Source organism: Montipora foliosa, chromosome 5 (assembly GCF_036669935.1).
Source record: "Montipora foliosa isolate CH-2021 chromosome 5, ASM3666993v2, whole genome shotgun sequence".
Taxonomy (NCBI): domain Eukaryota; kingdom Metazoa; phylum Cnidaria; class Anthozoa; order Scleractinia; family Acroporidae; genus Montipora; species Montipora foliosa.
This window is the reverse complement of record NC_090873.1, coordinates 45152502-45164924: the sequence shown is the minus strand read 5'-3', so window position 1 is coordinate 45164924 and position 12423 is coordinate 45152502. Positions and strand designations below refer to the sequence as shown.

At 37.1% G+C, this 12423-nt stretch overlaps 1 protein-coding gene across 1 annotated transcript; it reads right to left on the bottom strand.

Annotated features, from left to right (window-relative positions):
- Positions 1 to 843: 843 nt before the first annotated feature.
- LOC138004373 (translocating chain-associated membrane protein 1-like) lies at positions 844 to 12339 on the bottom strand. The gene is made up of 11 exons (XM_068850871.1): positions 12161 to 12339; positions 11971 to 12034; positions 8540 to 8655; positions 7865 to 7981; positions 6744 to 6802; positions 6558 to 6642; positions 5161 to 5231; positions 4807 to 4917; positions 3995 to 4066; positions 2496 to 2567; positions 844 to 1744 (listed from the first exon to the last, which is right to left on the bottom strand). Exons 1-11 carry the CDS (start codon positions 12281 to 12283, stop codon positions 1489 to 1491), a joined length of 1146 nt encoding a protein of 381 aa, XP_068706972.1. The 5' UTR covers positions 12284 to 12339; the 3' UTR covers positions 844 to 1488.
- Between the last annotated feature and the right edge of the window lie 84 nt (positions 12340 to 12423).

Genomic DNA, 12423 nt, shown 5'->3' with positions numbered 1-12423 from the left:
GGGATTGCCAAATTCACTTTGAGATTCAACATTTCAACACAAAACATTAAGTTTTTAGACGACTATCTCAGGGTTTTCGTTTGAGGCCGGAGGCCGGACAGTTCGTCCGGTGGTTTCCCATTCCATGTCCGGTTCATTGATGCCAATATTTGAGGGGTTTGTTTAACTTTTTATTATTATAATTTTTTACTCACTTTTTAAAGAGAATTTGAGTGAACTCCAGCAGCCTTGCCCGCGAAACTAATTCTTGGGTTCCAGAAACACTGGAAACAGTGTTTCTGAGTGTTCTATTTTAGAAATTTCCTGGCGGGGAGGGGGGGGGGGGGATGCCCCCAGACCCCCTAGGTAATGAAATGAGGCATTTCGTTCAATGTAAATGTATTACTTTGTAGAGCCTTTTGCGCATTTTCAGCAATATTAGACATTAAAGGGACTTCCACTAAAATAAGAATATAACTTTAAAATACTGAGCATAATGCTTACCATCAAAAACGCTTGTTTTGGTTTTCAAATTTCCCGGGAGCTACCATTTTGAATAATTGTGACGTGTGATGGTTGCTCTGTTGTTTCAAAACAAAAGCTCTTTGTGTGAATACAATAAAGCAACCGTTACATGTCACAACTATTCAAAATGGCAGCGCCCGGGAAATCTGAAAAACACTGAAAAAAGCGTTTCTGAAATTTGTCTATTTCGGATACAAACCCTACCAATGGAAAAAGATAGAACAATTTTGATCGTAAACATTATTTTCAGTATTTTGAAGTTAAATTATTGTTTTAGTGGAGGTTCCGTTGAAAATATTCTAGTGTGTGTTCAAACTAAGAGAAATCACAAAATTTGAATAGGTTCTATTACATGTATAATGACACTGGGAAATGCACTAAGAGGCCATGGGAGTTACAGAGCAAATCAAGAACAGTTGTTCTCAGCAGAGTCCCACTGGTTATGTTCAAATTAAATGGGAAGAGAAAAAAAAATATATATATATATATCATGGACCTCCTTCATAACGGCGGCCAATTAAAACAGTATTCTGTTTTAATGCTAACAAGCCTTCCTAGCCTCGTTATGAGGAGCAAATCTCAAAAGAATGTTTGTTTCAAATGAGGGAAGTAGGTCTAATTAACCATTAAATACAAAATAATGTAAAGGTGGTGGGTCGTCATTTATGAAAGTGGTCAATCAAGTTTGTTCGTCACAGAACCTGTCCTTACACTTTGCTCAGGGGCATGGCTTGATGCCCTGACTTAGGTGATAAGCCAGGGTTCTTGCATAGCAGAGATTGGGAGAATTAGATCATTGTTAAATTAATGTAACAATCAGTGAACTAGGAGAGACTTGCTATTGCTATCCAGAAAATTACACATTAAACTAGCTACTACAAACAACAAACATGCATCCTATATCCTGTATGCATCTCTGCATTGGCAACAACTCTGACTTGATCATCTTAGAAAAAAACTGTTGCTATATTTTCCAGTCATAAATTATGCTTTTTTCGGTTTAGTAAGAGCCCTAGGTGAGCCATTGCGTTTCTCATTCTCCTTCGCCTCCTCACTCTCTTCAGGGACAACATCATTCTTTTTCTTTTTGTCTGCCTCCTTCTTGGTCTTCTTTTTCACTTCCTTTATCTTGGAAGGTGTAGCATTGCTGGAGTGTTCACGCCACACTCTTATCTGATAGCAAATAAAGTTCCATGCCAGCCAAGCCTGCATCAACACTACTCCTGCCATGGACGTGAGTCTGGAGGAAAAAACAATATAAGTAAATAAACTTAGCAATAATGATTTTTTTTTTCTCAGCCCTGTGTAAATTAATGACTCCTTGTGTTTAATTTCTTACTGGTAGTGGGTACAGCATTTGGTAATACAGATTTTAACTAAGAATGACGGGACCATCAATAAAACAGTCATCATCTGCATATGCAGTATACACCTATTAATGTCATGTAATAAATATTTAATTACCATGGCAACAAAAGAACCATCTAAAAACACCCTATATTTTGAGTTTAAGCACTTATATCTCAAAAACGAACTTGATGAATCCTACATGAAACTAATTAACAATAATTATTATTCCATGATAGCCAACGAGGCATGTAGCGCCGAGTTGGCTATAATCATCTCGTATCCAACAAGCGCGAGTGGAATAATTGTTTTATTAAAAACGCCCCCAAAATATAGAAAACTAGACTACAACAAAAAAAGGCCCCAAAAAATCACGCATATGCTTGCCGTGTTTGTAGATCATGGTATAATGGCTCATTACCCATGATGGATTAGCCAACAAAAACTCTCAAATTGCATTATCCAATGATCCAGTCTTTAATAATGTGAATTACTTATGAAAGTTACTTCATATTTTGAAGAATTTGGCCAAAAGAACCTTGTGGAAATGTCCTTCCACAGTAACACCTATTGTTATAGAGGGGAATTCTTAAGAAGTAAAAGGGAACTATATTCTACATTTGGCAAGTCATAAAACAACTAACCTAATAGGAGGGCTGTTAAAGTTTCCAGAGTTGACGTGAAGACCAGCATTGTCAAGACGAGGAAGGCCATACCTAATTCACAACAAAAATTTATCAACATAAACAATCATGGACGCTGAATGAACAGTTTCTGATCTTATCAAAGGATAGGGCCATGCATCAACCAATGTATCCCTGACAAAATTAATGAGCTAGCTATATTGTTTCGCTGAACTGTCAGTTTTAATCATTTATGCTTAAGTTGCACATGTGCGTTAATTCAGTTTATCAGTTTTGCTTGTGCTCCATTTAAATTTCAAATTGCATTAGGTAGTCTTATTTACGCAATCCACCTTAGCTAAGGTCATTCAAGCTGACAATTTGCTAACCCCATTGCTGACCAGTTGCTAACCAGTGTACTGCAGTACAATAATTATTATTTTGTTATCCACCAGATAAATCACTATCAACTGGAACAATAATTGGTTTCGCTTTGACTTATCCAGTGGATAGTGATTTATCCGGCGGATAGCGCTATCCATCATTAACTTTGAACTACTGGGTCCAGAAATGCAGAATCATGAACTGTTTGGCCTAATATGGAGCAGTCATAGAAGTACATGTAAGTATGTAGTCAATTGTACTCTCATTTCTTGCAATCACTCTATTCATTTTCGTCATTTGTATGGAAAAGCACTAATGGACCTTTTACTTTACATTTTAAATGATTTGAATCATATATTTATTATTTATTAACCCATTGACTCCCAGTGGTTCCCCATTGACAAGTAAAATTGTCTAGCATTAGACAGAGTATAAATTATCTGGTGTTCGACAGAGTAAAATACTAAGTACGGACAGTTTAGGCTTGCTTGGGAGTCAAAGGGTTAATAAAAAACTATTCTGTTCCTTGATACGGTATTTGGCATCTTTGGTCTTGAAACAGAACATATGTGTTGGCCAACACACTAGAGAAACGACAGTCGACACACTACCAACCATAAATAGGATTACATTCATAAACATACCCAATGTAATAACACAGTCCTTAAAGCCGCTGTTACACGTTGAAACTTTTAGCTGAAACTCATGTGCAACGGCCAGCAGGCGTTGCACCGTGTAACATAAAAGGTCAAAAATCGTTCGGAAACGTTGAAACTGGTCTCGAAATGTTGTTTACATGGCCTTAGCCGATTTCTGATTGGCTTACACAGCGTAGCGTGACAAGGAGCGAGGGAGACCAGTTTCACAAAAAGGTGTTACACAGTGAAACTCTTGTTTTTGTCACCACTGCGATCGTTGCGACCGTTGCAGAAGTAGAAAGCGGTTCTACTTTTCATGAAACTTGTCTTGCAACGGAAGTTCAAAAAGTTTCATGAAACCGACCATGTTACACGGTGCAACGCCTGCTGAAACATGTTTCGCAACGCCATTGCACACAAGTTTCAGCTAAAAGTTTCAACGTGTAACAGCGGCTTAAATTTAAAACAAAATGATCAAGTTTGATTAATTTCACTAACCAAAACGTCATGACAGCCAATGCAATAATGGTAAATCGGGCTAAGGCAAACAGAACAGTCCATACAAAGAACCTACAAGAAAACCAATCAAGTTAATTAAGTGACAACACAAAAGACAAGTTGTCATGTTCAGCAGGGTTGTACCCTTTGACAAGAAGAGCTCCGTACTTTCCTGAGGTGCTGTTTCTTTATGTTATAATATTATTACATAATGATAGTTTAGTTCTCACCCAGTAGCATACCCAAAAATCATTTGATTCATTTATGAACTCATAATGTGTTAACAGAAAAATCATAAGCAGCAAAAGAGCTGGTAACAACCTTGGGAGCTGCATGGTGACTCAGAGGATGCTGGTACTAGACATTGATCTGCCAGGGAAGGGAGGCATCTATGGCAACTCTGCAAGTAGCCACCATTGGTGACTCTATCAATGGAATACAAAATGGAATCCCACAAAATGCAAGGAAGAAGAGGGCAAAAGGTTGAAATACAGCAGGCAAAATAATCTTGCTAACAGTCCAGTTAGCACAAACACTAGGAGTTAGCAGTAGCCTCAACCTACAAGGAGGCCCCACTGCTCATCAGCACTGCCTCAGATTTTATCCAAGCTTAATTTTTTGTGGATGAAGATAAAATCAATTTTCATAATTATTATTAGAAGAAATCAAAAGCACACCTTCACACTGGGTTTCTGCTTAAACAATATTTGGACTGCACATTCTCACTTTCCACGCATCAAGTTTTCAAGTCAGTACTATGAAACGTTTCTTATACAACTTAAAAAAAATTTAATAAGATTTTGCAGACTCACAGGTTTTTTGCAGCATCTTCCTTGTTGCTAATATTCAGCATTCTCATCGCATGATTAATACTTTCCACAGCATAATGGACAACCAAGCAGCAAAGGGTAATGTGTGTGAAGCTTGAACAAAAATATGTACTCTTATCAGCATCATGTGTTCCATTACTTTACTTGTTGCAAATAAACACCAAGCCACAGTTGTTCGAAGGGTGGATAGAGCTATCCAGTGGATAAATCACTATACACTGGATAACTCAGTTGGTTTTGCTAGTGCTTATCCGTTGGATAGCAATTTGTCTGGCAGATGGCATTATCCACCTTTTGAACAATCGAGGCCAGTATAATAATGTTATTAATCCTTACTTCAACATATAGGCAGCCCAGATGAAAAACAGGTACTCAATGTATAATTGCACTTTTGGGAAAATTTCTTCCTGGAATAAAGAGGAACAATCATTAAGCGATCATTTAAATAATGTTTCGGTGATGTTAACTGACAATATTAATTTTTACTAACTGACAACAAAACCAACATTGATTTGATTTGCATTAATTCATCCCCAATTAGTGGTACACCAATAGAATACTAACACTTAACTAAAGTTATTTTCCTTTCCTTTCCTTTTCTCCATCTACACTGCATCAAGGTGACTCAACTACAAGCTGAGTAGCATTTAGAGATAAAGGACTCGCCTTCTACTTTTCTCCTATTCATGTAGCTGTATGACTTAAAATGCTAATTCAATAACAACTCTCAAGATAAATTATATAAAAAATCATTCATTTCCTTATTAGAAGAAAACAAGTTGACATAGCCACGACATGCTGATCAATGTTTTTGAGTCACATTGTTAGACTCTCTAGGGACAATTAACTGTAGGCGCTGCCTCACACTCCTTCAATGCTTATATTTCTTTGGGCTGTAAATGAACCCACACTCTGTTTGCAAAGAGTAGGGCATGGTGTTCCCAATGTTGTGGTCTCTACTCTGTTGTAGATGTGTATCATGGTTGAGAGGGCTAAAGCTCAGATGTCAACCTGTGTAAGGGACTCCAAGGATGTCCTACTGTTGGGCACTAGGTATTCCATGGGGATAGTCCCTTGACGTATAAACAGTGAAATACGCAATCAGTTATGCATCACATTTTAATACAAACTTGAGGTGTCACTTTCACCCACATCTATCAAATAAAATGGAGCAATGGAGCAAGAGAAAATTAAGGAGACAGAGAGGGATTGAGTCACCCAGTCTAGACCTTGGGATATGTTAATAACAGTTAAGTTATTTTAAGATGCCACAAAAACAAGTCTGTTTCCCGAGTCTTCTGCAAAGTCAGAAGAATTCAAAATGGTGTTCTGGGTGGATTCAAAATGGTGTTACGGTTTTTTGATGAAAACAACTTTCAGAAGTAAGGAAATTGGTACACTTTGCCCTAAAACCCGGAGTGGGAGATAGATTCCACAATTTCTTGTGATTCCAGTGGCTTATTAGATGAAGAATACAACTCCAAAAGTCATGGCACAAAGCCAGTATAATTCATATGAGGTCATGCTTAGCTTAATACTCGCGGACGTCTTGGGAAACAGACTCCCGATCAAAAAATAACTTTTGTGAAATTGACATATCCCGGCCAACACCCCTGCCCTCCCTCTCTCCCTCATTTTCTCTTGAATGGAGACAACACTCACTCAAGTGGACACTGTATAATTAAAATTACACAATTTTGTGCTTTAACACCTTGTACACTACACATACATACCCGTTTAGCTCGCATGAAATACAACTCCGGAAAACAGTGAACCCAAAATGAAATTTGAAGAATAAAATAGAATTTCAGAGCAAATCTGAAGTATGACAAAAAAGATGCAATAATGAAAATACAGAATTCCTATATAAATGGCCTTGAGAGCAGAGATAACATACAAAATAAAGTTGCAAAACTTACGACATTTCATTGTGTGGATAGCCTTCCCATAGCTTCGTAACGTGTGGAATGAATCCTTCCTAAACAGAAGTTACTCATTATTATCATCAAAAGACACGGCCAAATAGAAAATCGGCCTCTTCAAAACATACGCTCAGCGGGCCGCAAAAGACTGACAGCGGGCTGCTAATGCATTATCAGCCCTACAGCTGATTGGTTCTTGCTTCATCATCCGATGGATTTTAACCAATTAGAGTAAGCCTAGTGTTGACGCGGGAAAACCATTCATTTGTGAAACTCCGGTTTTGAACTGCAGTTTTTTCAGTCGTCGAATCGTCAATCAACACTTACATGATGATTTGAAGTGACTTTGAATTCATTATTCACTTAGCTTGTATTATTAAAACTCGCATTCTTGATATCATTTGGCCTTGTTTATTGATAATAATGATAATGATATGACTTTTTTCGGGAATATTGTTTATTTGCACCCTTGCAGTGTCATTTGCGGCCCTCCCGCTTCGCACTCGGGCCGCAAATGACACTACGTGGGCGCAAATAAACAATATTCCCGAAAAAAGTCATGTTATTCCCTTATATAAATCTTTAATCTTTAATTGATATAATTGCCTCTAGCAAGCTATTCTGGCAATGGACAGTCAGTACACGGAAGCTCATGACATTGACAGCGAGATAAATAAACAAAAGGAAAACAAATAAAATTACAATTATTGTCAACACATTAAATTATTACAAATACTTGAACGGAACACAGCAACCGAATCAGCACATACGGAAGCAGAAGACAAAGCGTTCCAAGCAGGAACAGTTCTTTTTTCCGAACACTTGTGTGAATTAATGGTAGATGAGTAACGCTGGAACTGGAATGGGTGCTGTGCACTACCTTAAGTCAAAAGCAGTGCAATCCTAAATGGCTTCCAAAAAGTATTGTTTGTGGCTTCCTTTAGGCTTGAGGATAGGAGAAATGGCTAATTGGCTAATTTCATTTTCACACCTCAGTTAAGCCTACTGCAAACCAAATTTGTCGTATATAAACTGAGTGAAAAATTGAGGGTCCAACAAGGATCTCAATCCAAACGCAAATACCTTATAAATACTGATAAACATAAAACAAGAGTTACCTTTATCATAATGTCTGCTCCCCATGCAGCAAAGAAAAAATAGAATGGCAATAAGATTCCAGAGTCATTAAACTTTGTAAGTTTTGTCTTTGAGAGGCGCAGCTTACGGGAAATTTTCTACAACCAAAATGGAAAAGCCATGGTTGGCACAAAATACTGTAAAGAAATTGATCTTGGAACTCGGTAGAGTGCCTTTAGGCTCAAATAACTATTATTCCCTGTTAAAGAACTTGCCCACCTCCCATTTTACTTTTTCACAGGAGAATAAACAACAGGCCTCAGTTGTTCAAATGATCGATAGCGCCATCCAGTGGACAATACTAATTTATTGCGCTAGTGACTTGTCCAGTGGACGTTATCCACCTTTTGAACAACTGGAGCCAGAACTTCTCTGCCTCACTGTTTTCAAAAGATTGATACAGTGTAAGTTGCACTGCAAAACAGATTTTGGTGTGAAATGACAAACAGAGTCATGCCTCTTGCTGGCTCAGTTATTACCCAAATTCTTGATAGATCTTCTCTGTAACAAGAAATCAAAGAAAGTCATGAATTTCCGTGCCAGAGATAATTTTGTAGACTTTTTAAGAGCAAATATTATTGGAAATTAGGTGCATTTTAATTCAGGTTTGGACTCAACTTGACTTTCAACTTTGAGGTGAAGACAATGTTACTCACATCCCACACATATTCCTGAATGATTGCATGTACAACAATCCAAGCCATTGAATAAAAAAATATTGTACAAAAATCTTTGGGTCCATTAGTGTAGGTTGTTGGCAGTTCCTCTGTTCCTGAAAGGTTGAAAAGGACAAGAAATGGTTAAGAAGTAACTCACTAGGCTTTAACTTTTGTTGTTGTTGTTGTTGTTGCTTTGTACCTAGATGAAAGAGCATGAGAGGATTGGCTGTAAGTGAAGATACACAATGCAACCAGGTTGGCAATTGTAGTGTAATGATTTCACTCTGAGTACCTATACCTTGCAAAGACTAAGTAAAATTACTACACAGTAAACATACTACAACATGATCTACAGCAAAAATACCACAGGATGGAAAATTACAGGTCCTCAATAGAAGTAGAAATTATTGTACCCATATATATATACAGTTCATTAATGAAAAACTTTTCCTAAATGAGACAGTGAAACTTGCTCTTGCACATTTTTAATGTGGTAAAATACTTGGTAAGATCATTGGGCACATAAGAATGTTTCACACAGAATTTTTTTCAAATAGAGGAAGACACAATCTTGTGCTTGTCTACGCATTGATGCAAATGCCAAGACGTGCAACCAACATAACCTGCATCACACAGGTCACATTTAAATTGATAAAGAAGGTAATTTGTTGGTTGACAATAGATGGCTTGACTTCAGGGTTTCAACAAAACACTGACCCCCGGTCAACTGACCCCCTTACTGACCCCCCTACTGACCCACTATAAAATCAATGGGAAAATGAATACTGCTTACTTAAGCCTCAACAACCCTTTTTAAACGGCATTGTTCAACAGTATTTAAGTCTAAGCACCCATTTTAAAAAGGTTAGTTTTAGATTATTGTTGTGATGGCCGATTACTTCATGTAAGCTAACCTTTTTAAAATGGGTGCTTAGACTTGAATACTGTTTAACAATGCTGTTTAAAAAGGGTTGTTGAGGCTTAAGTAAGCAGTATTCATTTTCCCATTGATTTTATAGGGGGTCAGTAGGGGGTCAGTAAGGGGGTCAGTTGACCGGGGGTCAGTGTTTTGTCAAAACCCTTGACTTCACACGGTTTCAGATGTTGTTTGATCTTGTGGCTGACAAACGTGGGCTGGACAGTCACTTGAATTTTCTGGCTCAGACCTTTGAGTTGTGCTCATACAATATCAGCTGAAGCCTGGTCTTTAAATGGTAAAACAACGCAAACAGGATCTAATTCATTGTTAACAGTTGGTAACTCAAGAACAGGTTGATCAGAAGCTTTGACTGTAACAAAGCGTGTACTCTGAGTGTCTTACAGTTTCCACGACAGAAGTTCACTGAAATTTATCCCTGTCCGGCAGGGTTAGTATCTGGATGGGAGACCTCAAAATATACAACTCACTGCCAGTAACATAGGACCGAGAATTATATTTTAACGCTCAAAAATGCAAACTAAGCATGGTACAGATTTTGTTATCCTGCTTTATGCAAAACAACTATTAATGCAAAAGTAAATAAATATTGATCCACAGTTTTAAGGAAGAGCACAAGGAAATTTTTAGGAAGTGTCAATCAAGATTTTAAAAAATTGTCATCAGCAACAAAATTTGTGACATGAAAACAACATAATTTTGTGCCAAGAGTATAAAAAGTTACCATCAGCCAAAAAACATTTTGGGAGATTTTGGCTACATTCAATTTTTCTATTCTTCTTTTGGCTGCAGAAGTAAATAGCAAAACTCGAAAGTGACATCAATTTCAGCGGCCACCTGTGATCAAGTTACCTTACGTGTTACTAACAAATGGATAAATCTGTGGCAAAAGGATGGCAAGACGTCGGATTGTTGTTTTGTTAGTTAGTTTTTCTTTCAAGTGTTGTAAAAGTCAACAAGAATGTACGAATTCAACATTCAGCTTCTCTATTTTTCATCCAGATACGACTTTTTAAAAGAAAACTGGAGCGAAAAATTGTGTGAACAAATTACACGAGAAGAAAGAGGCTATCAGTGAAGTCAACAGACACAGACCAGCCGATATAATCTACATGTTTACCAATCAGCAAAAATTAAAGTAGTGTTGCCGAACGTACACTTACACTCCATGGCTAAAAGGTTTCGGTATATATGAAAACTACGTTGTGATTTTTTAATGTTTCGTTTAATTCAGAAGAACTCATCTTTTCTATTGCTGGGCAAAAATTTTGAGCACAGCATCATGGGATTTTCAACACAAACACTTGCTGATGAAATCTACATTTTTTTGCTGATTGATCACAATGATAAAGATAAAAATAGTTTTCTACTGTTTTTTGGTTGCAAGGAAATAACTGGTTTTTTTTTTTTTTCAATGCTGGCAGAAAAGTTGACCCGGTCTTCAGGAGTAAAAATGTCATGGTCGACTGATGGATTTTTTTCTTGTTCATTAATTTTGACCTGCAGGATGTCTGTAGAATGTGAGCTTGCGTGACAATCTCCGTAGACATGAAAAGAGCAATTTTGATTTAAGACATTTAAGAATTAAAAGATGTCTGTTAATTTGACAATAACATACTCAAACAGTTTTCATTCTCTTTTCATTAAGAAAATTAACAAAGGAAAAAGGCAACAAGTGGGCCACAAACAAACATCAATTGCTGAAATTCAAGAAAACCGTACATTTGTTTCGTAATTCATGCATGCACTGCAGGCCTACAAATCTTACACTCGCTCACTCACTCACTCAAACAGACAGACAGCCCTGGTGTGTTGAAAGTGCACCACCACAAAAATCATCTTTACATAATTATAGGATGAAAGTTAATTTTAATACAATTTTTCATCTTAATTAGCAGACCCCGGCTGGAACAAACCAGACCAAGAATACAAAAGAATGATTATGAAACAAAAAAGGCCAAGGATCCTTTTAACTGACCAATCAGATGTTGAAACATGTGAAATTTCATAGCACCACCAGCTCTGTTAAACTAATCCAAAAGCAAAAGATCCATTTATTTATTGTAAAATACCCCTTCTTCTCAAAAATAGGTGAGCAACTTTTCCTTTAACATTTCGACTACGTTGTTTTTTTGTTTTTTTTAAATCAATTAGCTTGGTACAAATTTTGGGATAAAATTTCACAAACGCGTCTAGTAAGTTTCCCGATCTATTGTCTAGGGAGAAAAGAAATGACCAATCAACGAATCCCACGATAAAGAAGGACCGAATCGAACACAGGATGGAAAATGTTCAACGCCAAGTCTTTGAAAAGAAAATAGGGTAGATATACATTAAGAGAAAAATAAATTTTCAACATCGGTGACTTTTGGTTCATTAATTGAAATTTCTTCACGTGGTCTATGCAGGGTGTTCAACCTTTAAGGCAAGTAATGAGTATCTGATGTAAAAAGCCAACTTTATTTCTGGAAATTTATTACTGTAGACGTACCGTTAATAGTTTTTGTCACGTTATGTTGCGGTGCAATAAATACTGCTGCCACTTTTGTGGTTGCCTGGTAGAAAAACACAAAAGAATACAATTATTTTTAAAAAAGTTAAGTTCATTTAAGTCTTAATATAGCGCTCATATCGATGTGAAGTGAAAACTAATAGGCTCAAACAACAAACGAAAACCTCACCTGAAACATAAGCCCGATCATGAAAAGCATACATACACATGATACTATATCTCCATGGTTTGTAATTATGAATTCATGGCTCAGAATCGGGGCATTTTTACCCGATTTTCGCCTGCTTGGCATTTTACTTTAGAGAGGAGGACGAAACATGAAAAGGAGATTTATATTAGAAGAAAGATGAGAAGTTAGAGCCAGGCTCTGTCGGTCATTTGGCTTGTGCCCAGTCCATTCAGAGAATCACTGCTTCATCCATGTATGGGAAT

Coding starts and splice junctions, on each gene's coding strand:
- LOC138004373 (XM_068850871.1), bottom strand. CDS start 12,283: ATGCCAAGCAGGCGAAAATCGGGTAAAAATGCCCCGATTCTGAGCCAT. Junction 8,656..11,970: donor CGTGACAAAAACTATTAACG/GTACGTCTACAG, acceptor TCAACCTTTCAG/GAACAGAGGAACTGCCAACA. Junction 2,568..3,994: donor TTGGCTGTCATGACGTTTTG/GTTAGTGAAATT, acceptor GTTGTGAATTAG/GTATGGCCTTCCTCGTCTTG.